This window comes from Vanellus vanellus, assembly GCF_965231255.1.
Source record: "Vanellus vanellus genome assembly, chromosome: 3".
Lineage (NCBI taxonomy): Eukaryota > Metazoa > Chordata > Aves > Charadriiformes > Charadriidae > Vanellus > Vanellus vanellus.
The window spans coordinates 46940174-46966680 of record NC_138907.1 but is presented as its reverse complement, the minus strand read 5'-3'; the positions used below and the strand labels follow the sequence as shown (position 1 = coordinate 46966680).

Sequence of the window (26507 nt, the reverse complement as noted above, 5' to 3'; positions counted from 1 at the left end):
TGGCAGAAAGGCTGCCCATGGAGCCGCCTGCTCGGAAGTGCGTAGCGAACCCCGGCGCTACACCGATTTCGCGGGCACCAAGGCCCGATATCACCCTCCGCGCCGCCACAGCTCTGCACCGCGCCTCCCACCCCGCGGGCGACGGGTCGGCGCGCCCCGCCTGTGTGGCACCTCGCCGTCAGGCACTCGCGCGGGCACCCCGCCGTGGCGCCACTGGGGCGGGGGCGGCGGGCGCCACGGCAGGGCCCTGGCGGCGCGCGGGGCGGAAGCGGGTTGCCGGGGGGACGCGGCCTGGCTCGGTGGCGGTACCGGGATGAGCGGCAAGGAAGGTGACGGCGGCGGCGCGCGTACCTCTACTCCCCTTCCGCCCTAGTCTGTCCCGCCCCGGGCCGCCGCCGCGGCGGCGGCGGCGGCGGCGGCGGCGGTGGTGGTGGTGGTGGTGGTGGTTGGAGCCGGCGGCTCCCCGGTGCGCGGTGCCGCCGGAGCGAGGCGAGTACCGCCGCCCCTCGCGGCTCGGTGCCGCCTCCCCCGCCGGAGCGGGGCACCCCGACGCTGCCTGGCGCGCAGGAGTATGGGCGGGCGCCTCTCGGAGCGTGCGGCCTATGCGCCGCTCGCTGCCGCTGCCGCCGCCGCCGAGGGGCGGTCCAGCCGCAGGTGACCGGGGCCGGCGACCGTGGGGGCCCTCGGAGGCCGGTTCAGCTCCTTGAGCCGGCAGGAACGCGAAGGCGTGAGGGGCTGGGGCTGTCGGCGGCGGGGAGGGGGCGGAGGTGCGAGCCTCTGCCGGGAATCGCTGGTTACTTCGGCTGTGTCACTAAACTCTGCCCTGGCACTGAAAGGGACCATTTCTTCAGAGGCGCTGTTGCCCTGCCCTCTCGCTTGGGCTTTACAGATACTTCTGTGAATGTAGTTTTAGAAATCTTCGTCCTTGGTGGTAAAAAAGCAGTTGGTACAGCTCAAAGCCGCGCGTACGTTAGGCCTGTGAAGTGCTTGTAGCGGTCACTGGCTTTCAGTAACGCCGTGCTCGCTTTGTGGCCTGTGTGTTGTTTTAGCCTCAGCGGTCACACAGACCTCCCTTTGGCCAGAAAGCAGACCCTGCTGCAAGGAAGCTGGCTTTTTTTATTTTCCGTTTTTTAAAATTAAGGCTAAATTACTGTTATCGCAGTCAGTGGTTTCCTGATACTCCAGTTGTTGGTTATTCAGTGGAACCTCTTCTCTCTCTGTTTCTCACCCACTCCCCCTACCTTCCCCACCACTTCAGGAGGGCCTGTTTTTTCCTGTAGGTCATTATGATGTTCCCAACTTTCAGTATACTGCAGAGAGTTTAATCCTCTGCACCATTTCAAGGGTTGTATTTGTAATGTTTTCAACTGCTACAGGAAAAACAAAACCCTGAACTCATGTCCTAACAGAAGAGAAGGAAGAAATGATTTTCAGTTTCCTCTTTTAGAAAGTAACTACACCCACTTCTGGTTTTGGTTTTGGATAATAAACAATTAAACGGAAACATTTTAAAATCCAGAGTTCATCTGTAACTTTTAAGTAGCTTCCTTTTGTTCTTTTAAGGAAATTGAGAGAACTCCACATACTCAAAAAGGTATGCTTGTATGTAAGTTTGCCAAATTTTGGCCTCTGTTAGGAACACAAAGCGTACAGCTGTCACAAAAAGGAGGCGGCGAGAGGGGTTAAAATGTGAATGACACAATGAGTCAGTCCTCAGTGAAGGAAGGACGAAAGGAAGAAACAGTGCAAAGTGTAAATCAGTAATAAAACACAGTCCAAAAGAGATGCATTCTAGGTGAGGCTTTGACATGAGAAGCTAAGGAAGAAGCATGTAAAGCTAGTCGAAGGGAACAGCTATATCGGGGTGAAAAGAGAAGAAACTGGTTAATGGGCAGAGTATAAAGACCTAAGATGCTATACTGCAGGAGATAAACCCGCGTACCTGGATAATGGTAGTCTATTTATATTATGCCTTGCTTCTTTTTCTGATTACTGGAGACCCATGATATAAATAATTATAGTAATGAAAAGCTTGTGGTTTTAATGACTCCTATCAAGCTGTAGGCCTTTGCTTACACAAGGATTTCCATGCAGCCATTCCCTTACAGAAAAGAAACATAAAAGGGTGTGAAGACCTTACCAAAACCAACCAAATAAACAAAAAAACAGGACTTGGGATCCTGCCACACTCATCCATTGAAATTGGTAGGATTTTTTCTAATTTTCACTGGGAATGTGGAGGAAGAAGTAGCATGCTAATGTGAAGATGACATCAGTTGGTAATAAGGTTCATCCAGTTACCTCACTCTATCCTGTAAAATATGGCTACAGTCAGGAATGCTCTGAAGACAGCATTCTGATGCTGCTTATGCTCTGGCAAATCTACTTTATTTTTAAATATATTTTTGTGTGTGTATCTTCTATTAATAGGATCGGGTGGGTTCAGAAAACGAAAGCATGACAATTTTCCACATGGTCAAAGAAGAGAGGAAAAAGAGAATGTTAATCCATCTTCAGCTCTGATGACATCTTTTAAATGTAAGTAAGCACTTGGAAAGCCAGATTATGAAAGTGGGGTATAGAAATTGCTAGGAAATTACTCGTGTTTAGTGATGGAATAAACCAGCTTTCTCTGAGGGAGAAACTTGAAACTAGTTGGACTCATGCTTCATACGTTTAGAGCATGGTGTTTCGCTTTTTGTACAATAAAGTCCCAAGAATGGGATTTCACATAGCTCAACCTCACTCATGACTTGCTCCCTTTTTCATCCTACCTGCTGTCCCCCTCCCCACCCTGCTTGTGCTGAACCTGATGCCAAGCAAACTGCATGAGTGTTCAGCCAGGCAAAAGGTGACCGGGCCCTTTGGTGGCAGAAAATTGTAAGATCTGCAGAGGTGTATTGCAAAATATGAGCCATTGGGACAAGAGGAAGAGATGGCTACCTATGGGGACACTGAGAAGGCTTTTAGCTGTTGACCTTAGCTTTGGCACATAAATGACTAAGCTACTTTAGTGTAAATCTGGATGCATTGATTAGCGAGTTGGTAGCTGTTCATACATGCACTTTTTAAAAATAAGAGTTTAGCTAACTAATACAGACCTGTATGTAGACACTTATTTCAGCTTGAGCGCCTTTTTAAAATTAGTGTATATTTCAGTTTCTTAAAGTAAGCAAGTGTAAACTTCTCTCCAACCAAATTGTTTTCATAGGATTTTGCACACAACCAGATTTAAACTCCAGTAAATTTAGTTGAACTTTCTCATTAGCAAGTCCTAACAAGGCAAAGTTGAGTTTCAGAATGAGAATCCTTGACAGGAGGAAGGAGATGTGATACGGGGAACAGATTAATTCTTGGTGTAAAATTTTCCCCATGCGCCCTATTTTTTCTGAAGCTAAGGAGGATAAAGAAGCAACACCTGGATGGCTGTTATAGATATTCACTTCAATACCATATAATTTCCTTGCTTTCTTTAGCAGATATTTCTTTTTTTTTTTTTCTGTGTAAGTCAGCTTGCCAGGTAATTAAATTTGACCTCTGAACTTCTATATTGAATATCGTACATACACTTGCATTTGAATTGAGTAGTGTAACTGTACTTTCAACTTTAATTTTTCACCCTCAAGCATATCAGTTTATCATAAGGTTGCCCTTAATTCAAATTCAAAACAACACTTGTTTTTCTCCTTTCCCATGAGGTCCAGTCAGCAGTGTTTGGTTAAATTCAGAAAGGGTGTAAGTGACACAGTTTATTCTGCTTTTTGAAGATCCACTCTTTGTATTGCATTACTGCTTATAAGCCCCAGGCGAAGACATTGGTGGTCTTTGTGTCCATGTCCGGCACAAGTGTTAAGAAAAGGTGTGCTCCAGATGACTTACGACTGAGCAAACCACGTAAGGTGAACTGTAGTGGTACATTATTTCTATGTATGTTGCCTGAATCTAACAACTTAATGTGTAAAATTAAATAGGTATACACGTTTTGTCTCTTTTATCTCTTTGGAAAAATGTTACACTTGAATTGACATAGTTACCTGTTGGCACCAAAAATTTCTAAAAAATTAGTGAGAAATTGTCTTCTATGGTGATAATTAAAATCAAGCGGTATTCAGTTACATCTTTTTTTGCTTAATACATTTTAAATATAACAGATCAGTCATACAGAGAGTGGATAGTATCTTGGTTTGTGAGGTTAAGATTTATTGTGTCATTTTTAATGGTCTGATTCTGCACCACCAAAATCAATAGAGTCTGAGTCTTTGCTTTCAGTGATAGATTAGACGGTAAAGTGGAATATGTGGAGGAAAGGGCTGTGTGGTCTCAATGTGTTAGCCTGGAGAATCCCTCAAGTAGTAATCCTTAGCAATTGTAGACAACAGTACAGTAGGTTTTCTTACATCCTTTTAGGCTAAAGATTACCGTATTTGGCTGTGTTTTACTTCAGGTGACAACACTTCGTAGTAGTCCCTAACAGGTTTAAAATCTAACATAAAAGTCTAAAAGCCACAACTATCCAGAAGAAATCAGGGGCATTCCTAATATTGTAGAACTTCAGAATAGTGAATTTCCTGGTAGATGAAATTGGTAAATGATCATTGGAAATGTCATATATGGCATCATATGAAGGAAAGTACCAGTCACCTTCCTCAAGTTCCTGTCACTGTGATCTGAGGGAAGATTTCTTCTTGATGATAATTCAGTGGTGGACTTGACTCTCAGAATTTGGAAGAGACACACCAATCAGATGTGAAAGACTTAAAAGATCAGTAGGACCATTTGGGACCTATCTTAGAGTTTCAGAAGTGGTTTGAGGAGAAAGAATAAAATAAGAGGAACCAAGTTTTTATCAAGGTGATGAGAAATACAGTTACTTTTGTAGCTTCACCTAAAATTTACTTGCCATCAAACTGCTATGCTTTTCTAAAGGATATTCGCTTGTCAGACCATTTAAAAACGTGGCCTCTGCTCATTTTCAACATCTCCTCATACAGACACTTTAATACCTTAGACTGTTATGCAGGAAATGTGTTAGATGTTTTCTAAGTATTTATTAATACTATTCATATTATTAATCTATAAAACAATAATGGTATCTGTGACACATTCGCGTTCGACTGTGATAACCAGATACACATCCTCTCCTCTGTGTTCATTGTAGTTAGAATTTACATCAGTAAGTCAGAAATCTTATTTTAAGTAATTGATCTCACTTTGCTTTGGTACTTCTAGTTCTTAGGGGTATTAAAATACTGGACTTTTGGCCAAGTCTAGTTGGGATGTGAAACGCAGCCTTTCTTTTTACTAATTGGTGCATTTTTAACAGTGTATGTGACTTAGTCAAGTCACTTTATTTTTGTTTGTTTGTTTCATTTTAGAGACTGGTGAATCTTATTTACTAATGATTGTAGGGTTTTATTTTTTAATTTATCTTGCTGAATTTGGGTGAAATTTTAAGTCAGTTTCCTGAAAAGCAGTATTGCAGAATAGACTGTACTAGTTAAAACAGGTATTTTACCTTTAAATTGTTTGGGCTGCCTTAAAGCGTCATCAGGGTTGATGTATATTTAAATCTGATTTATAAAAAAAAAAAAAGTAGTATTAATGATGAATTTTGCAGCTCTGGCAGGTGGCAGGCAGTGGTGGCCTCCGCAGCCGTGCCCCACGCAGGAGCAGTTGCGCTACCCACCTTAGGAAAAGGCACTCTGGGGAAAAGGCTGGTGTAGCTGGGGCCCACAGGGAGTTTCTGTAGCACAGGCTCTCTGCTCTTCCCCTATGCTATATATATGTGATAACCATGCTTGTTACTGTAATGATTGACTCTGCAGCATTTCAGCTGGAGCTTGACACCAGGCATGATAAATATGAACGGCTTGTGAAGCTCAGTCGTGATATAACTATTGAAAGCAAAAGAACGATTTTTCTGCTGCACAGGTTTACCAGGTGAGTTACATTGAGCATGAAAATGTTCACAGAAACGTAGAAGCTTCCTTGCAATGTACTCTGTATTTGAGATTAATAGCTGCAATGTTCTGTTGAGAGGAATTTAATTAACTTCCCATAAACATCCTTTAGGATGGATGTGCGCTAATGAATGCACGCTGCAGTTAAGAGAATTGAAAGATGCTGGTTCAGGTTTCGCCGTTGATTTTATTGGTGTAGTAAACAGGATCAGAGTAGCAGAGTATAACTGCATATGAAAGCTTTCCAGCTTCCAGCAAGCTGAAAGAAGAGCGTGCACCCTTCCTTCAGGTTAGTTGCCTCTGCAGTTACTTCCCCATTTTGTTTTTTTGCAGCCCCACCCTAGATCATCAATGCAAAGAGGAGGTGACTTGGGTTCTATTTACTTCAATACATATTGCAATCTAAGAGGCTTTTGTGTGAAGTTTTCAGCTTCTACATGTTTTGTGTTCTCATGGGCCTTCAAGCAATCTTTGGAAGCCACAGACAAACTAGAATAACAACAGGAAAATTTGAAGCTTTGCATAGCCTATTGTATAAAATATTTACTGTATGTGTCAAACACTGGTCTTTTGTGCTATAGTTATAACAGTTCTCCCTGTTCCTTCTCCCAAATCTATTTTTTGTTACCTATCAATGCATTTCTCATGTAGTAGTAACTATTTATTGTTACCATAGTAGTAACAGTTATAAATAGGGATAATGAAGTTGCCCTCTTTTTAACTTGGTCATCTTCTGCAAAGAGGCATTGTGGTAATTCTAGTAAGTGCTACAGCCTTGACTGTAAATAGCTACTCCCACTGCAGGGGCTAGAAATGCTGGGAACTGGTAGAGGAAAGAACAACAAAAGAACTCCTCTTTACTCCAAATTTTAGATTCCTGTTTTGTAAGATATTCCTGGTTTTGTGAGAGTGGAAGCTTTCCATGCTGTATTTTTATTCCTTCTCCTTTGCTTTTTGCTGTTATTGTGGCTTTACTTTCAGAAATCTGGGGTTTTCTTAAATGTCTTCGCAAGACCAGTCTATCAGTACTTCCTTGAATAGACTATAAACTAATATACCATATAGATTATTTGTGAGTGTGTGTGGGGAAATTTTAAAGGAAATTAGATAAACTGAACTTTAAATGCCAAGCATATATTGTGGTTGTGAATCAGATATTTCAGCTGTTCCCGAATAGCATAGTCCAAAATTACTTAAAAAAAAAAAAAATCACATGTAGAAGTAAATTGGGTATTGTATTACGCAATACTGTAATGTATTGCAAAATGTTGATTTTTTTTTTTTTTAAGAGGTTGAAGTACTTCTGCAAATACTTTTTTTAAGCCTTTGCAGGTGTTTCTCATTGTTCTTACTTAAGTGATAATTTCAATTTTGCTCTGGAATAAACATCATGTTACCAGAACTGTGTTTGGCTGGTTGATTATTTATGTGGTAAGAATCTTCAGAAATTCAGAATCTGCTGAAGATATCAATGAAGGTCAAACTGTTTCTCATTCCGCTATCAGTTTTGCTTTTTCCTGAAGTTGTTGAAAATGTATTGGTTCGTAAAAGGAAATGTGTAGTATTTTGTAACTCTCTGCTCATATTCTGAGAGCTGCTCTTTCAGTTTGTGTTTTATAATTGCAGTGCTCCCAATGGGGAAGAAATACTAAATGAATCTGAAATCAAGCTAGATGCTGTCCGACGGAAGATTAAGCAGGTTGCACAAGAACTGATCGGAGAAGACATGTATCAGTTCCACAGAGCTATATCTCCAGGTAAATTATTTTAAATAAGGAAAGTATAATATTTTGCACTACAATCAGTTTCTTTTTATGTAGCAGTGGTTCCTCTTCATGCTGCAGGTCTGAATTTGTCACATTTCTATAGTTATAAATCAGGACTCAGATTAATCTTTGTTGTTAGCAAAGTTAGCTCTGGTATTAGAGATGCTATTGCCCTACAGTTGTCTTATCATTGTAGTTAAATGAAAACTTAAAAGGGAGACTACAACTGGAAAAATTTGGACCTTGACCTAAACTGAAGTTGGGATTAGTTCTAATGAATGTACTAGCTGGTCCTGTCTGACTGACAGGTGTATATGCAACACACTTGTTTACCCCACCTGAAGGGTTATAATTTCTGAGAGGAGAGTGGGAGTGACTATCTTGTGAAATGATCCCGTTTTGAGTTGATAAAGTTCATGAATTAAAATGCTTAGATTAGCATTTTCTTTCTTATAAAGACTCAGAATGTGCTTCTTCCTCTGTGTTACAAGCATTAAATCGTTTATTTCAATCACATCTTTTTCTGGTCTTCACTGTAAATAGCAGTCTTTTATAACATCCTTCAGATACTAAGTCCCAGTGCTTTCATGACTCTTGCTGTCAAATCATATTTCTTTGCTGACAATCTGAATCTTACCTAAAATTGTTATGCCTTGTTTGTGGCAACACATAAGTAAAATATGTAACTGCTTCTTTGACATCTTGCTAGTGGTAGAAAAGTGTCTTGTGTTTATCAATCTTGTTTTAAACATATTTGAATCCTCTATATCTTTCCTAGTTCAGGCAAGACTTCTTCAGCTGAGGAGAGCTGAAGATTTGCCCTGAATGATTTAATTGTTTAAAAATGTCCATAGGATTGATTTGATAAACTAGCAGCAAATACATCTTTGTAGTTTACAAGACAAACTGTGCACAGGTTAACTTGTACTTACATCTTGCACAAACTTAAGTTTGTTAAGAGTGAGACAGCTTTTAAGTGAAAGCTTAGTTTGGCAATTCTGAACCAGAGGCAGCTTGCCATGCTAGTCTTCAGTGGCTCTACTTCAATTCCACAGTGCTCTTACCTGTGGTACATTGGGTTGTTTAAATATAAGTAGTTATTCTTAGAAGAGCTACGTACAATCTGTGTGCATCTTGTTGCTATTTATAGCTTAGTACTGTAATGAGGTAATGAAAAGAAAGAGGTAATTCAAAACTCCAACACTACAGATGACCTCGAACTGGGAACAATGCTAGTCCAAGTCTATTATGAGTATCTTGACATGCTGAAAACGTGTTTGGATTTTCATTTGATGTACTGCTTATAAATTTTTGAAAGCTTCATGGAAACTTGTAAACCGTGTTTGAATAACCCATGAAGTTTGTAGTCCCGTGTGACTTGTGTAACGCTAGGTGTAGAACAAGAGCATTTGAGGTCTGCTACCTCATGAATCTTTGTGAGAACTCAGGATACAAGCTGTCAGCCTTGCCTTTGAGCAAAATTGTTACAGGGTAACCAGTTACCCTGCATCAGCTGCTTCACATGAATTGTCTTTATTTTCTTAGTATGTGGCTTTGTGTGGGTAAATTCAAAGAGGCATACCTACCTCTATTTTTACTGAGGGGCAGCTTGCCTGAAATTAGCTTGCATTCATCTCGGATGTAATAGGGTACGCCTACATAGCAGACATATGGAAACTTAACACGTGGTAACTGCTGTATGTAACCATGCCTTATAAAGCAAGTGAGCAAGCCTGACGCTACATTTCTACTTCAATATTCTCTCCTCTGAGTGAAAAGAAAATAGTAGTTTTGGTTTTTAAAAAATACATATTTTTCAACCTGAAAAGATATTTATATGAAAGATATATGAACTTAAGATGGCTGTAGCAATCTGAAAATAAAGAAATTAATGAAAAAAAAAATCTGTTCAGGTTTGCTTTTTGTATTTGGGAAATACTCATACACAGTCAGCTACGCTGATTCTCCTGCATAATCAATTTCTGACTTGCATAAAGATATCTATTAATATCAAAATGGACCAGAATAAACTCTTTAGAAAACAACTGAAAATATGCTATCAGAAACAATTCAGCATTTCTAAAACATTTTCCCAGTGTTTTAAATCTCTGCTTCTTAAAATGACTAAGGTGTATTTGTCCATTGTGGAGCGGGCCAAATTACTGTAGACCTCTCGTAGAGGAAGTTATAGGCCTGCTGCATGTGTATGATGACTCAGTGCCTCCACAGCTGCAAACCTTTTATATGTACAACAGCACATCCCTAACACTTGCATGGCACTTCTACTGGAGTGACACTGTCGTAGAATTAAAGAACTTTCTTACTACAGACTTAAGACAACTTAAGAGAATGAATCTTACTGACCTCTCTAGGTAAAAAGAAAGGAAGGCAAAGAGGTATTAGTATGCTAAATAATAAGGAGGAGGAGAAGTAGACTCTGCTGTCCATCTTTCGAGTAATCAGGTATGAAGTTTCTCAAACAAATGGCTGAACTTTGCAGTTTTGAGGCAGAACTAAAGGATAGAAATGTGCGGGCCTCCCCATTGCATTTCTGGAGCCCTCGTTTGTTGCTCTGGATTGGAGCGGGATTGTTTGGAGTTAGAACTGGGAACAGCTGTACTTTTACCTTTTCCTCTCATCAGGTGACATGAGTCAGTGGCAAGGCTGTGGAATCTCCTCAGTTGTAAAATACTGCCTGGCCCTGAGATCTCCCCATTGTTTCTGTAATTAAGTAGTTCTTGCCTTATTAAGAAGACTGTTCATAAAATCCAACTGAAATAAGTTGCCTTCATTCCATTTATGTAGGACATCCCCAGTGTCTACTTAAATTCTGGCTCTTCTACATGGTGCTCCTCTGTGAGGAGAGTTTGTCCCAGCTGGTGTCCATCACGCATGCTTTATAAGGACACATGTTAGAATATATGCGTGTGTCACTGAGAAGACACAGAATGTTTTTAGGCATTGTTTGAATGAGCTTGTGTGTATGACGAGTATGAAATGCAAACTGTAAGCCTGAGCTTTACTCTTACCTTGTTCATTAAATCTTCTGCTCTTCAGTTAGTCATTGGGATGGCAAAAAAGGAATATGCAGGCTTAAAGACTTCTAGATCTTGATTGTGCTGAATGTAGGATCGAGGAGGTGACGGAGATGTGAAGATGCCTGTCAACTGGGCTATGAAGATGAGATAGAAAACCTAGAGATATGAAGAATGAGGGGACAGTTAGATAAAGAGCAACTGTGAGAGCAAATACTTTATCCCCCCTGCCCCCCACTGTTTATGAAGAACTGTAACTTGGGAGGGAATACCAGTGATAAGTTTTATGCGTGTTGCTTTTGCTTTTAAGTGTAGTGTTCTTTAATTGTGCTTTGCTTTTTTCATAGTGGAAAAAAACTTGCGTGCCTTTTTGAAAATACATGTAGCTAGGAAAAGTGCTAGATCTTTTGTCTTTATGTATTTCCTAGAGCTGTAAGTCTTGACCTTCCTTTCACCTAGTTCTCACTTCTGATTTTGTATTTTAAAGAAATTCTGGAGAACTAGTTAAAAAGCTTTTTATGAACAAAAACATTGCCATTAAACCGCTTTTTTTTCTTCATAAAAGAATAAAGAAACGCCTGTGTCCCATATCTCAAAAGCAGCATGTCCAATTAACCTCAAACTTCCTAAAAATATTCTCCTTTGTCTTGAAACCAAACATGAAACATCCTCCTGTTCTCCACCCTACCTCTCTCAGAAGGAGTAAAAGGGATCAAAACTGGTCTTACACTGGAAACCATCATAGCAGCCTTAACTGGGGAATCATAACTGTCTGCATAATAAAGCTGCCTAATACATATTTTATTCATATAATAACTTAGCCTATAAATAGAACAGTGCTATGAGTATAATGCTTGGGAATATTGTTTGCCACTTGTAATTGTTAAATGCTTTTTTTGGGGTTACTCCAAGCAGTTGTTCTTTTGACTTGAAGATAAAACAATTCTGGCAGAGCACTAAAGGAGTTTCATGCTTTCCCTCATTAAGAATAGTGCTAATGGCACGCAGGACGTTTCCCCAAAGGACACTTGCATGAGCTCAAACACTGAGTATAGCACTAATTGAACAACAACAAAAACTGATGACTGTTTTCTACACATTTCTTAACAGTACAGATTGTCCCAGGGGATGATTAAACAAGCAAACAAAGAGATACTGAAATAATGAAGTCTTTTTTTAATGTAGAGGTCTTCATTTGTTGTTTTAGAATGTTCTGCTTTGTTGATATTTTTAAAGCTTTACTATTTGTAATATAGAATTCCTGCTCCTTTGCCCCACTTTGCAATGTATACCTTATATATCCTGTGAGGAAATGTGTACTGTATCTTTAAAATTGTTGTGAGACGCTGTGCAAGAGATGGGCTGAAAAAGATGGTATGAATTTATAAAGGGGAGGAAGAAATATTTTGGGATTTTTTATATATGTGTGTGTGTGTTTGGGTATTTTATATATATAAAAAAAACCTTTAAAATACTAAGGAAAATATCAATAGTATACAGGAAAGACCTGTACGAGCCTTAAAGATGAAAAAGGGTGTTGGCAACGTGTTGGGATTTATGCAATTATTCTAAGCATGTTTTAAATCTACTCTGCATAAATGCAAAATGTGTGTAATGCAGAGGGAAACTAGAAGTTGTGTGTTAGGTTGGCATTGTGTGGGATTGAATGGAGTACCTTTTTAACATGATTTTATTAAATGAAATCTCTAGCTATTTGAAGACTTACTAATTTTTTTTTCCCTTAACAATAAGGGCGTGTGAGAGAATTGTAAGGCTTTTGAGGTGTTAAAGTATTTTCTATAGGGCAGCTTGACTGAAAAACCTCTTGGAGTGATGGTTTTAACTATGTGTTGATATTTTTACAATGAGGTCATGAGATTCTGCTAGGAGCAAATATAGGTGTGGTATTATCTGCACAGCTGATAGCTGTACATAAGACAAAATATGGAATGAGGAACCCATAATTCTTCTGGGGCTTCTTCAGTAGGGTAGTGTAGAGCGATGATGGTAGATGCAAGTAGAGCGTTGTTGGCTGACCTTTCTGTTTGCCATATGCCTATGCTAGCAGCAGTGGTGAGTGCAGTGGTGTGCAGAGAGGAGCTCGTTAGCTCTTTATCATGTCTGCACTTGCTCTCAATGGGATTAGATGACGAGGCTGTAAAGTGTCAGCACCTTGTCAAAACTGTTGCTCTGTGACTGCTTCTGCTGATGATGATGTGGGAAATTCTGTGTAAAAGTTCAGCATTGACGCAGTCTAACACATAATTTATCTTGTGCAGGCACTATTTGTGTTCTGAGAGAATGATATAATGGACCTTATTTCTGCCTCCTGCCTTATGCCATTTAGAGTCCCTTTAGGTGTGTAATCATACTGCAACAAACTGCATTGCTGGGTTGGACAAAGTCAGTTTCTGCGTGCATGAGAAGGAAATACTTTAATTGTGCTAGAATACCGTTTTTGAACTGCAATGTGTAGGAGCACCAGACATGATGCTGTAAGAAATGCTGTGGAGATGAGTGAGGTCCATCCAAGCAGGCCAGATTTAGATGACTGATTATTTAAGTAATATTGTTTCTTTTGGCTTTGTATGAAGGATTCATGTTAGAACACATCTAAATGAACTCTCCAGGTAATGATTTCTGTGTTACCTCTTTTTTTGTTCTTAACTTTTTCATAATATGGAAAGAACATCTCATACTCAAGCTGTGCTAGCTACCATTGTATTTGTAAACACCTATGTATTTCTGAAATAATAGCAAGGTAAAGAACTATTCTGCACATCAGGAACAGAAGAAGTAGTAGGACATTTTTTCTTCTTAAGAAAGTTTAAAAACTGTAATAAAAATAGGTGGCATATTTAATCATAGGTTGGCGATACAAAGGAAAAGCTTTCTACTGCATGAGGAAGGTATCATGAATTGTAAACGTCTCACCCAGGAAAGAACTTCAATACACCTAAAGCTTGAAAGGAAGCTATCCGTGAAGGAAGCAATCAGGTTTCTGCAAGATGGTGGGAAAACAAAATAACACAGGAACAGGATGTAACTGAAGAATTAAAGTTCATCTCTTTGCTATTGTGGGTGAGAGGTAAAATGCCAGAAATGGAAACAAAGTTTCCTGATTATACTGGAAAATTAACAGGATTTGCAGTGAATAAGCTAATATTTATCAGACCTGATTTTGTTAATTTCTTTGTTTCTCTGTTTTGTTAATTTCTCTTTCTCTGATGTTCTCACATCACCAAGCGTGCCAACAAACTTTGTCAAACTGATTTTTTTTTTTTTCACCTTGCAAGTTGCTTATTTGAAAATTGATACCTTCAGCTTGTTGCATTTTACTAACCTTTGATTATTTCTGGTTCATGCCTTCTTTCTAGGTTCTTATAGGGAAAATGAAAAATCAGCAACTGCAAAGCCTTTCACTTTTTACTTTGTGCTTCAGGGTTTGTATATCCATACAAAAAAACCTTAAAACAGACCTGGGAAAATGAATGTGACCAATTCAGATGACCAAACAGGGCATGCACTATGTGAGCATTGGTTATCAGCTGATCCCTGAGTAAGCCATTGAGTTTAGCATAAGCCATAAATTCAGCAGGAGGCAGTGAGGGCAGCGTAAGTCCATAAGAGAAGCTATATGCAGTCTTTTAAAGATGTTTGCTGTGGATTGGGCCAAACAAAGATTGTCCTTTCCTAGTTCTAACTTAAGACCTAACTGTCCTAAAGTCCTGCAGTAGTATTGTGGCAAATACTGCAGTTATTTACATGACAATATGAAACTAGTGACATTATTTGTCTTTTAATTCAGTTTCATAGCTAGCAAATGGGGGAGACCTTGTGCTCTGGCTCAGGAATTATTTTCAACCCTGCAGCTGTTAACATCACTCATTCAGAGACCAGAGTTCTCCAAGCCTTTACAGGAACCGAGTGCAGGTGGAACATTAGAAAAGACCAAGAAAAAGCTATGAACCTTTTTTGTTTGTTTGCTTAAAATCACAAAGGAGAGTGTGTCATAGAGGAACGCCGTTCCAGGAAACAACTGTGTAGCACATCGTGATTAGGTTTTTGTTTTGCAGCCATGTGGTGAGAAACGGGTTGGTGAGTGGTGATGTACCTTTTTTACCATTTTTACCACCTCACCAGATCTGTATTTATGAGGATAAATGGCCACCACTGGTACTTCTGATATGCTAGTGAGTTGGGACTGTTGCATGGAAACAACATCATCTTGAGGAGAACTTTCACTGGGGTTTGAACTGAAGAAGCTGTGTTGTGTTAGGTGCTCTTCCTTCTTTGATCACTGAACATCCTGGCTTGAGTCAGAGCTTCCTTTCTTTGGTACCTTGAACACTTGCCCTGAAGGCTGTTAGTAGTGTGAAATTTGCCATCTAATGGAATGACTTTTAAAACTCTATATCAATTATTAAGGCAATTAGAAGCAGTCAAAGAGATCAGGAATACTGCTTGGCACAGGAGTAGTTTGAGAGTTTTTTTGTTTGTTTTTTTAAGAACTCATGTAGAACATTGGCTGCTACAAAAAACACCACCCTTCAGAACAAAAAACTTGGTTACAAAAGTAACCATGGTACATCCCTCAGGTCAAGTAGGAGCAAAACGAAAGCTTGTAAATTTCTCATCCACAATGAGTCATCTGCAAAAAGACTGGCATTTGTCATATGTACATGTGTTTCTAATAGCAATAAAAAAAGGCTCGATTAAACAGTTCTCTGCACTGAGAAATTAAAATATTCTTTGCAGGGGTTTGTGACTGTTTAGGGAAATAATTTAACTCTCACAGGCACCTGTGCCTATTAAATAGGGAACCTTTATTTGTTTCTGTAGTTATTGTGACAACAGACTAGTCTTAGACCTTTTCCCTAAAGTTGGTGTGTATTCAACTTTAAACAAAGTGCAAACAATATTAACCCTTCAGTATCCAAAATACATCACTTCAACACATGCAGCTAGAAGGGAACAGAACTTCTTGGTGATCATAGATGTGTCAAGTAGCAATTGACTAATTGATACAGCATTCAGGGCTTAATATGAGAGATTTGCATCAATTTAATTATTGATATAATAGTAAACCAGTTTAGACAAATCACTGCTAGATGTAATATACATTCTTTATTTATATTCTATTTGTAATCTGTTCAAGGTTACTTAAGTTTTTCTGACACATCTGGGTTTGTACTGATTACTAAAGTAATTAAAAACTGGATTGATAAAATTCAGCAGTTTGTTTATGTGGATATGGATTTATCTGTTTTTTTCTCACCAGTTCCCTTAAAAATTCAAAGACTACTTGTAACCCTACCTGTCATACTCAGCTTTTGAAGTTTTACTGAGTGAATAGAAAGAGATTTTTTTTCCCCAAAGCTTTTTTGGACGTTTGTTCTAGTGCTTTTGTTTGTATTTGTTAGTTAGTCCCATTTTATAAAATCCATCCTTAAGTGGAATTATTCTTTTAAGCCATTTTCACAACAGGATGTCCAGAGTATGCTTGTCTCTGAGGATAGCTGGCTTTATGCTCTTTTGGTGTACTGTTATGAAATTAACCTTTGACTTCATGCTCACAGTCAACAAAGCTGTTGGATTGTTTCACAGCCTTAGTTTTAGTTTAATTACTTAAGTTTTTATCACTTGTGCATGGAAAGAGACCTGTGAGTCTAAGGAATCATTGCCAAGTCTGCAGAGAACTTAAATGGATAAGACCGAGGTGTGAATTGTCAGTTTCATCTTAGAATCATAGAAACATAGAATTGTCTAGGTTGGAAGAGACCCTTGGGATCATCGAGTCCAACCATCTACCCTACTCTACAAAGTTCTCCCCTACACCATATCCCCCAACACCACATCTGAACGTCTCTTAAACACATCCAGGGATGGTGACTCAACCGCCTCCCTGGTCAGTCTATTCCAGTGCCCGACCACTCTTTCTGTGAAAAATTGTTTCCTAATGTTCAGTCTAAATCTACCCTGTTGGAGCCTAGATCCATTCCCTCTTGTTCTGTCATTAATTACCTGTGAGAAAAGACCAGTACCAACCTCTCTACAGTGTCCTTTCAAATAGTTGTAGAGAGTGATGAGGTCTCCTCTCAGTCTCCTCCCCCTCAAACTAAACAGTCCCAACTCCTTCAACCGCTCTTCATATGATTTGTTTGCTAAATCTTAATAGGCCACTGATGCAAAATGATTTAATCCGTGCATTAATACTTATAAATTTATTGCTTGTACTTGTTTCAGCTGATGTACCTTGTTAATTATTTGCTTATTTCACCATTTCTTCTCCCTTTCATTGATCAATATGCTTGTAGAAGTGGATTTTTTAAGTCTACCATCCCACCCATGTTCTGCAGAGCTTAGTAATAAGGACTCTTCAGTTTAACTTTGTTTTTTCTCTGTTTGGGATTTCCATAAGACTATCACTCAATTTTTTTCCTGGATTGTGTGTTTTTTTGGGGGGGCTTGTGTGTGTATGTTCTTTTTTTTTTTTTTTTGAAAATGAGTGTAACTTGACAGCCTAAATATGATGATAAGATAGAGCTGTGGCCACGCTGTTTTGATTTTGTAATGCATTTGCAAGTGGATAGTTTCACATGACTCGCCCTGTAAATAATGTGCCCCACCCTTCATATAGTGATCCTGGAAGAAACTTGCTGTGTGTATTTTCCTACCATCTTACTAGTGGCTGCTCTTGGCCTGTGATTCCAGTTGCACAGTTTAGGGAGGGAGCTGCGTGAGAGAACACAGGCTGTCATCTGATTGTGTCCTAACCATCAGCACAGGCTGCTCTGTGCGTGAAAACATGCAGAGAAAGAGGAAAGAAAGAGGATGAAGGGATAGAAGGAAAATGAGTTTGAGAAGAGATAGCGAGAGAAGCAGCTTATTCGAGAAGATGGCAGGTAGCATTGGCATTGATAACCTGAAGAACTGAGAGGCATGAAATCCATTTTAACCCATTTTTTAACTGTTGAACAGGTATTTAAAGCAGGAAATGAAGTAAACAAAATCTTAGGAGGATATTTTCACCTCTTGTTCTATCTTGTTTTGGGTTAAAACTTCCATGCATGCATGTATGTCTTGGGTGGAATTAGAATTTGTTTACCTGAACCTGACTTCTGCAATTAAGAAACTTCTGTTCTTTACTCGTTTTTGAAGGAGAACTATCTTTTCCTATCCCTTATGCGTTCATATGACTCTTGGATTGAGTGTTAGACGGACTTGTGTTTTTGAAGAAACCTGACTTCTTGCTAGGTTTCTTAAAGAAACTGTTTAACAGTTCTTTCTCAGAGCTTGCCTATGCAGATAAGGATACATGTCTTGAATATCAGTTGATACTGCTGTCAAAAAATGAACAAACTTTCAGGCACAAAATCTCCTCCTTTATTGGTAATATGTGCTCAGAAAATACCTCGGTGTAACTTTGTAGTTCTTATGTAGAAATAAATTTTCAAAATATAGAAGGAAGCTGTTATACTGTGTCACTGTAACTTGTTACTAGTAAAAGCAATTTATATAGAGTAAATGTAATAAAATATCAGAATACTGAAGCGTTTTGTTACCTTACGTCTGTAATTTTAAGAAGTGCTAGCAGAAATAATACAATGCTTTTCATTGGCATTTTCAGTCTGTGTACTAGAAAAAAAATTACATAAAAGGCAGTCTTACAAACTAGTTCATTACTGGCAGCTTAATCCGTAAATAAGCCAATTTTGGAATAAATCCAAAACAAGAGCATAAGGGGAAAGGTATTGTTGGATGGTGTAGTGAAATGGGATGGGGTTTTTCACCTTGGGGATTATTTGCTGAAAATAGCGGATGTCCTACCATTAAGCTAAAACATAACAAGTTTAAACATCCTTCTACCTGCACATGGAAACACCTTATTTCAAGGTCTTGGGTCATTGAAGTGTCATGTTGTAGCTACTTCTGGAAGAAGGACTTTAAAAAGAAAAAAAAAGTCCAATGTGAATTTTTTTTTTGCAAAGTACTTGTAACCAGGATTTATTACTCGTCTATTTGTAATGATAATAACTTTAAATGAGGTTTTGTAAGGCTTACTTGTAAATAGTGGGCGGTACGTTCCCTAATTGTGAAAAGCTGACAGTAAAGGACAAACCAGACTGTGTGTGCAACATTCATATGGTTAAACAGAAGGAGTGAGGAGAAGAGTGGAACTGTAGCATAAGTATGCCTATATAAAGAAAATACATAACAATAGGTGAACGGAGGAGCCAAACACTTATCCTGGAAAAGGACAAAGCACGTGTGGAGGAGTAAAGTGGAGTGAGCTGAAACTGGAAGTTATGGTTGATCGAGAAAACGGTTTAGCAAAAAGTTTGCAAGCTGATTTGATCTCTCTGAGAGCTTGAGAAAATGCCAAATTGATTCTTCATATGTGATAGTCTTCTCCACAGATAGCAGAGAGAGCTTCTCACAGATGTTGTCATACTGAGTGCTGCTGTATCTGGTAGCTTACAGCTTATCCACAGAAAAAGCCAAAATTTCGTAATGAATTATTGGCCATGTTACATCAGAGGGTAAGTCAGGAAAAGAGGGGGTCATGAAATCTACCTCTCTGCAACTTCTGAAGTTATTTATCGTAGAAGATCCCGAGTAGCTTTTATCTAGTATTGTTCTATTGCTTGTGCCCGGAATGCTTTACCTGAATTCAGTTGATTAAATTATTGCATTTAATTGGCCTTGTAGCTCCCTGCGTGCATTCTGATCTGTGAACAGCAGTGCTGAGTGTGGCTTTGGTTGCTGGATGTTTATTCTGTGTTTCCCACTGCTGCTGTACAGAAGCATAAAGGGTGCAGGCTGAATTGCCTCCACTCACCTTGCAAATACATATTTAAAAGGAGGAAATGCGGGTCCCTTATCATGCTTTTGTGATTGTAATGTGGAAGGCCTTCTACAATTGAATTTTCTGTTGAGGTTACCTCTAGATCTTCAGGGGTATTTCCACCCTCATCTGTTACTCAAATCTGTGTTCCCCTCTTTTTGATACAGACTTTCTCTTTGATCCAGATGAAGTCTAAATTTGCTTCTTCCTGCGTATCTCCAGTAGGCTGAGGTTCTGGCCCTGTAGAGGTCAGTTGAGGATTTAAAGATGATTCTAATGAAACCAGGATTCTAATTCTGGTACTCTTGGTTACCTCCACATTTTCTCACTTTAGTCACTGGCAAAACTATTGCCTAATCTTGGCCCTCTTGCAGCGTGATATGGCAGTGTCACCTCTTCGCTTCTCTTGAAGTGAAAACAACCCTTTAAAATGGCTCAGAATGGTTCTGCTGGAACCATTTCTGTCATGTTAGTCTGTTTCTTTGACATCCGCCTTTGGCGCTCTCTCCATCCATGGGTCGGATATACACGTGCATTGATTTTTGTCTTCAAAACTTTTATTAGCTTAGTCCTACCATAGCTGTTTGTTCCAGATTTGTTTCTGCTTTTTTCTACCAACACTGCCAACTTCAGCTTTCTCCTTATGAACTTTTCCCACATCCTTTCCTCAAATCTGCTCTCTGCACGTAAGGAAAAACTGACAGAACCTGTGAAATTGCTGTCTCAACATTCAAGCTTTTTTTTACATCTCACCTTTGCTGTAATGCATACATAAAATCACCATCTGCTAAGTAGGTAGCGAGAGGTAACTGTGGCAGGTGGCTGCAGATGGCATACAAATCTGGTAGAAGCTATGTTTCTTATCCCATCTTTTATTTCCTTGCCAGCACACCAACTCCTTTTGTCCCCCTGCATGCCTTGTTTTTAGCATATAAATTCTTTTGGACAGAGCTGTTGTCCAACAAGAAGAATATACTGGACATCACAGCCCTGTCTGCTTGATTTTTTTTATTTTTTTTTTTTTTTTTGTCTGGAGTGATTTGTAACAACAGATGCTTTGTCCTGAACATGAATTTCACCTAACCTGCACGTTTTAAGGAGCCTGTTCGCCAATTCCCACAAAATAGAGAATTGGGAAATTCAGTTTTAAATGAGTATCTATCTACTGTTGCTAATAAGATGAAATAAAGGAAACTTTACATATTTTTTTTTTTCATAGGTGAGCTGCCTTCCTTGCTTTTGTTTTATCTGCAGTCTTTTTCTCTGCATTTTGTCCTGTGCCTTTGTGAACTCGTGAAATAGTAATCTGCACTCTCCATAATACAAATGCCATATTTTAAAAGCTACATTATCATAGAATCATGGAATGGTTTGGGTTGGAAGGGACCTTTAAAGGTCATCTAGTCCAACCCCCCTGCAATGACATCTTCAACGAGATCAGGTTGCTCAGAGCCCTGTCCAACCTGCCCTTGAATGTTTCCAGGGATGGGGCATCTACCATTTCTCTGGGCAACTTATTCTGGTGTTTCACCACCCACATTACAAAAAATTTCTTCCTTATACCTAGTCTGAATCTTCCCTCCTTTAATTTAAAGCCATTACCCCTTGTTCTATCACTACAGGCCCTGTTAAAATGTTTGTCCCCATCTTTCTTATATGCCCCCTTAAAGTACTGAAAGGCTGCAATAAGGTCTCCTCAGAGCCTTCTCTTCTCCGAGGTGAACAATCCCAACTTTCTCAGCCTGTCCTCATAGGAGAGATGCTCCAGCCCTCTGATCATCTTCGTGGCCCTCCTCTGGACTCGCTCCAGAGGTCCATGTCTCTCCTGTGCTGAGGGCCCCAGAGCTGAATGCAGTACTCCAGGTGGGGTCTCACCAGCCCAGAGCAGAGGGGCAGAATCGCCTCCCTCGAGCTGCTGGCCATGTTTCTTTTGATGCAGCCCAGGATATGGTTGGCTTTCTGGGCTGTGAGCACACATTGCCGGCTCATGTTCAGCTTTTCATCCATCAAGTCCTTCTCCTCAGGGCTGCTCTTAATCCCTTCATCCCCCAGCCCGTATTGATACTGGGGGTTGCCCTGACCCAGGTGCTGGACCTTGCACTTGGCCCTGTTGAACCTTGTGAGGTTCACACAGGCCCACTTCTCGAGCCTGTCCAGGTCCCTCTGGACAGCATCCCGTCCCTCAGGTGTGTCAACGGCACCGCTCAGGTTGGTGGTGTCTGCAAACTTAGTGAGGGTGCGCTCCATCCCACTGTCTGCGTCATTGATGAAGGTATTAAACAGTGCTGGTCCCAGCACAGAACCCTGAGGGATATTGTGGGGAGCTGCTGTTCAATATGTTTCTGAGAGTAACGTGATGCTTTATACTGATATTACAGAAGGTTCTGAATGAAAGATGCAGTTGGAGTAAAAACTTGAAAATGTTTGTCTGCTGTGTTCTTGGTCTGGTTTTCGTACTTTAGAAGCTTTATGTTAAATTATGTTTCAATGCTTTCTAGATTATCTTAGTCTTCATTTTTTTCTACTTACCTGAAAATAGTCTCACTTAAAAGATTTTTAAAACTATAAATACTGTGGATCATTGCTGGAAAGTTTGAATCATTAGCTTAATTCTTCTCCTATTTTTGCAGGACTTCAAGAATATGTTGAGGCAGTCTCATTTCAGTATTTTATCAAAACACGATCTTTGATTAGTGTTGAAGAGATCAACAAACAACTAATATTTACACCAGAAGACAGAGAAGAAACAACAAACATGGTAAAACTTTTTCTTTTCTCATGTGACAAATACCTTTCTGGGATGGAAATGCAATGGGTAGGCTTAGTCACATTTTTGGCATCTGATTAAATAAGGCCAGTTAGTGGAATGGTATTAGATATACACGTGGGCTTTGACTCGCTTGTTCAAAACATGCTTTTTAGTCTGACAAGTAGTGAACTGAATCCGTGGGATACTAGTTTATGAATTTCACATCCGTTTTATTCAGAGCAAACTGAATTCCTTCTGGTAGGGGGGAAGATCCAGGATAGAGAAATACTAGCAAACAAATGTAGAGGGAGGATTTTTAATGGCTGAGACAGCCTGTAAGTCTGACTGGTGTATAGTGATGTAGCAAAAGTTGGGGGAGACAAACAAATCCAAGGCAGGATGAACGTCATGAATGAAATCTTACTGAACTAGGCACAGGAGGCACTGTATTCAGCTTCTGTTAAAATGCACTGCATATGTCTTAGCTTGGTCATTTGTTACTTTCCTGGAGTTGATCTTGATGCCTTCCCTCAGAGGACAAGCTTGTGTCCCATCATACCTTAGCCCTAATACTGTACCTACTGTTTCTTGACTTGCCCATACTCCTACCCTGCCCTAAATAGAACTTTTTGCATAGGGACAAACTACTGCCACCAACCACAGTAAACTGATTACAGTTTGATTGTTTACAAAAGCCAATTGTGTAGTAATGTACAGAAATGTACATGCAGTGCACATGCAATGTACAGTAATGCACAGCACTGCTGCTTTAGATGAATTCCTGAGTCTGCCTCTGTTGAAAAGATTCTACTGTGAAGCACTCTCTATTCTTTCTTCGTTCTCTTGGTAAGATATTTGTGAAGAAGCCAAGTTTTTAGCTTAAGTTCATTTGCTCTTACTGGAGGCAGACCCATTGTGGCACACTTGTTTTAACAGGTTGTGAAGTTGTTAAACCCTGCATACATGCCTACGACCAGATTTGCGAATTTGGGTGGATAGCATATTAAGGGAACAGAAAGAAACCTGCATTGCCTCCCAATTTACCAATATTTTGTCAATAAGAAGTATTAGAAACTAGGATATAGTAGCAAACTTGTAGCTTTGTGATGTTTTCTTCATGAAGTATTTTTTTAGCTATTTTAATGAGTTCATTTGCTATAAAACGGATCTGAGAATTATACCTATCAGCTTCTTCTAGAAAATATGTTTTGAAATCCAAGATACTATTACAAAAAGATATGATTTGTTTTCATAATGCAGACTCTTTTTGATTCTTGATTGCTTTGGTAGCTTTGGACTGACCATTTAGGGAAAATTTAAATCTATTAGGTTGAGATCTGTCAGCCAAAAAAAAAAAGCAGCTGCAAATAAATGTTGGTACAAAGACATGATAATTATGTTTGCAGATAGAGATGGTAGAAGCAGGCTATGTTTATCATGCTTGCTAGAGTGGAAGTCACATCTCAAGTGGAAACGATGCTTTCATGCCTTCTGGTATGCTGGAAGGAGATTAGTACTTCTGAAATCAGGCTGTGTGGAAGTGCCATGCAATTTAATTTTCTGGAATGTTTTTAATTACCAGTTATGTTAGATAAGTTAGTGTGTATTTGAACAATTATAGACTGCATTTTCATAGTTCTCTGTACTGGACTTTGTTCTGTTCTGTCCTCAGACCTCCAATTCCCATGATAAACAACCACAACCCACTTGGAGCCTGAAGGTAACACCTGTAGATTACCTGCTGGGAGTGGCTGATCTAACTGGAGAGCTGATGCGGCTGTGCATCAGCAGTGTTGGAAATGGTGACATAGACACACCTTTTGAACTGAGCCAGTTCTTACGTCAGATTTATGATGGTTTTACTTTCATTGGCAACACTGGACCTTACGAAGTATCTAAGAAGCTGTATACCTTGAAACAGAGTCTGGCAAAAGTAGAGAATGCCTGCTACACGTTAAAAGTACGGGGATCTGAAATCCCAAAGCACATGCTGGCTGATGTGTTCTCCACCAAAACGGAATTGATTGACCAAGAAGAGGGTCTTTCTTAAAATAAGGAGGCTGTCACAACTCAGAAGGGAAGAGGTTTGTGGGGTTTTGACCCTTCTCGAAGCTTTTTAGGTAGAGACATTTTTAGTTTTATCTATGAGAAGATTGTTTGCAGTGGTAATTTGTAACCAAAAATACTTTTTATGATGTGCAAGAGAACAAATATTTGACGTTGTCCTCTCGGTATGGAATTTCCTGTATTGCTCCATTGTACCTTCTTTCAGAATGACCAAAATTTCCACTGCGCTCAGGTGACTGTCACTTGTGTGAGTCACCTCAAACTGTTGTGGTTGCTGTTATCAGCTTTCAGCAAACACAGCCATGGAAAAAAAATAAAATGGTTGGGTGCTGTTATTTAGCATTATCCATAGGTTTCTTCTGACCCCTGTTTTCTGAGTATTTGGGTTCTATACTCATGTCATACCTAAAACAATGCACCTATGTATGTGTAAGTTCATCCCTTGACTTGAAACTGAGTTGGTCTCAAAGGTGCCATGCAACTTAAGTTTTCTCTGATTAATGCTTTTGAGCGTGAAACTAAAGCTAGGTCAACTTTTCACCAATTGATAACGAAGCTGATTGCACCAGGTAAATACTACTGCGCAGTCATTATTTTGGGGTTCTGTTTAAATTGAGCTCTGTTCAAGTACTGGTACTTCACAGTTTTGACATGAGCTAGAAAGTCCACAAAAAAAAAAACAACTGTGGAATGTATTGGTTTACATTTTTTGTGATACAGTTTAGTGCAGAATCTGACATCTTTCTATTTGTAGACAAAAGCAGAAGACCTACCAAGTATGTTTAACATGGATAATTTGGTGTTAGGACAAGCAGGTTTTGGCCAAAGTAAATGCAGCATGGTGTTGGAAGTCTGTTCTCCATTGTTTGTGCTGCCCTGAGGACCTCCAGTGGGGTTGAACTGGTATAAGTGAAAAAACCCAGTACCCACAAAAGCTTTAAATATCTGTGAGCAGGAACTGTATTATGTGCATGTTCCTATGGAAAGGAAATTGCAAACAGAAATAAGGCAGACATTCTGACTTCCACATTTATCTTTGAGGTGGGTATGTCACCATTGGCAAAAAATCAGGGCTTTCTGCTGGTGTCTGAAGTTATGAAAGTCTGATAATGTACATTATGCTAAAGGAAAACAGATAAAACAACATGATCTTTAGACTCCAGGAAATAGGCCTCCCAACTGCAATTGAAAATACTGCATGTTTTTTATTTCCACTTCCATATGCTGTGATACTGCCAATATTTTTCCCATGAGCATGTCCTGAGTAGCTGGGATTATCTGATATATGGATAGGAACGGGTAAATACATTTCTGTCACATTTTGCCATTGTTTCCACATAAAGCAATATGTGGTGGATTGAAAAAGGAGTGGCTTTTTTCCTATTGTTTACTACTATTTTTTACAATAAATTCTGAAAAGCAGTCACTGCCTGTACGTTGGTCCTTTTGCCTGTCGGTCCCAGCGGTAGATAACGGTGTGAGTTTCCCACTGTGCAGGACTTGACTTGGAAATTTCACTTCATTCCTATGTTCATTCTTTGACGGGGGGCACTTTCTACTCCTGAATCTCTTCTCTTTCTCCCTAACTATTCTGTGAAGTCTAAAAACTAGTTAAGATAGAAACTTCATGTCATCCTCTTAAATGCAAAGGATTCAGATGACCAAACAAATTTATCGCTGGAATAAATCTGCAACAGTACCCACATTTTTACATCTCTCCTTGTTTTTTTTCTACTTCTTTTCTGAAGGGAGGAGGAGAAAAAAAGGATAAGGATACTTATTAATAAGGAATGGTTTCGGTTGCACACACACCCCCCACCGAAATGTATGCATCTAGTATTTCTGTTGATGCAGGGAAGAGTATAGTTCTGTGTCTTTTGGCATAGCTGAATTTACTGCAAGTAATTGCATGTTGAGTGTATGTGTGTGAAGCGAAAGCAGATAGCTACTGGAGGTATTGTGTGATGTTAAACAGAGGTTTGGCTCTTGTCTGTCCTAGCAGCTATCAGCTGGAATTTAAAAATTTTCATGGCAGAGTTTGAAAAGGGATGAGATGAACTCCAGCATGTGGCAGTGCTTGGC

General features: G+C 39.6%; 1 protein-coding gene across 1 annotated transcript; it reads left to right on the top strand.

Moving 5' to 3' along the window:
• Positions 1–292: 292 nt before the first annotated feature.
• Positions 293–25841, top strand: TSNAX (translin associated factor X). Its single transcript, XM_082480825.1, has 6 exons — positions 293–329; positions 2431–2538; positions 5826–5940; positions 7587–7717; positions 22240–22367; positions 24031–25841. Exons 1-6 carry the CDS (start codon positions 314–316, stop codon positions 24406–24408), a joined length of 876 nt encoding a protein of 291 aa, XP_082336951.1. The 5' UTR covers positions 293–313; the 3' UTR covers positions 24409–25841.
• The last annotated feature ends 666 nt before the right edge of the window (positions 25842–26507 follow it).

What these genes read in the sequence shown, in the direction of transcription:
- TSNAX (XM_082480825.1), top strand. An exon ending in TCTGATGACATCTTTTAAAT is followed by an intron (nt 2,539 to 5,825) that starts GTAAGTAAGCAC and finishes TTGACTCTGCAG; the next exon opens with CATTTCAGCTGGAGCTTGAC. An exon ending in CTGCTGCACAGGTTTACCAG is followed by an intron (nt 5,941 to 7,586) that starts GTGAGTTACATT and finishes TTATAATTGCAG; the next exon opens with TGCTCCCAATGGGGAAGAAA.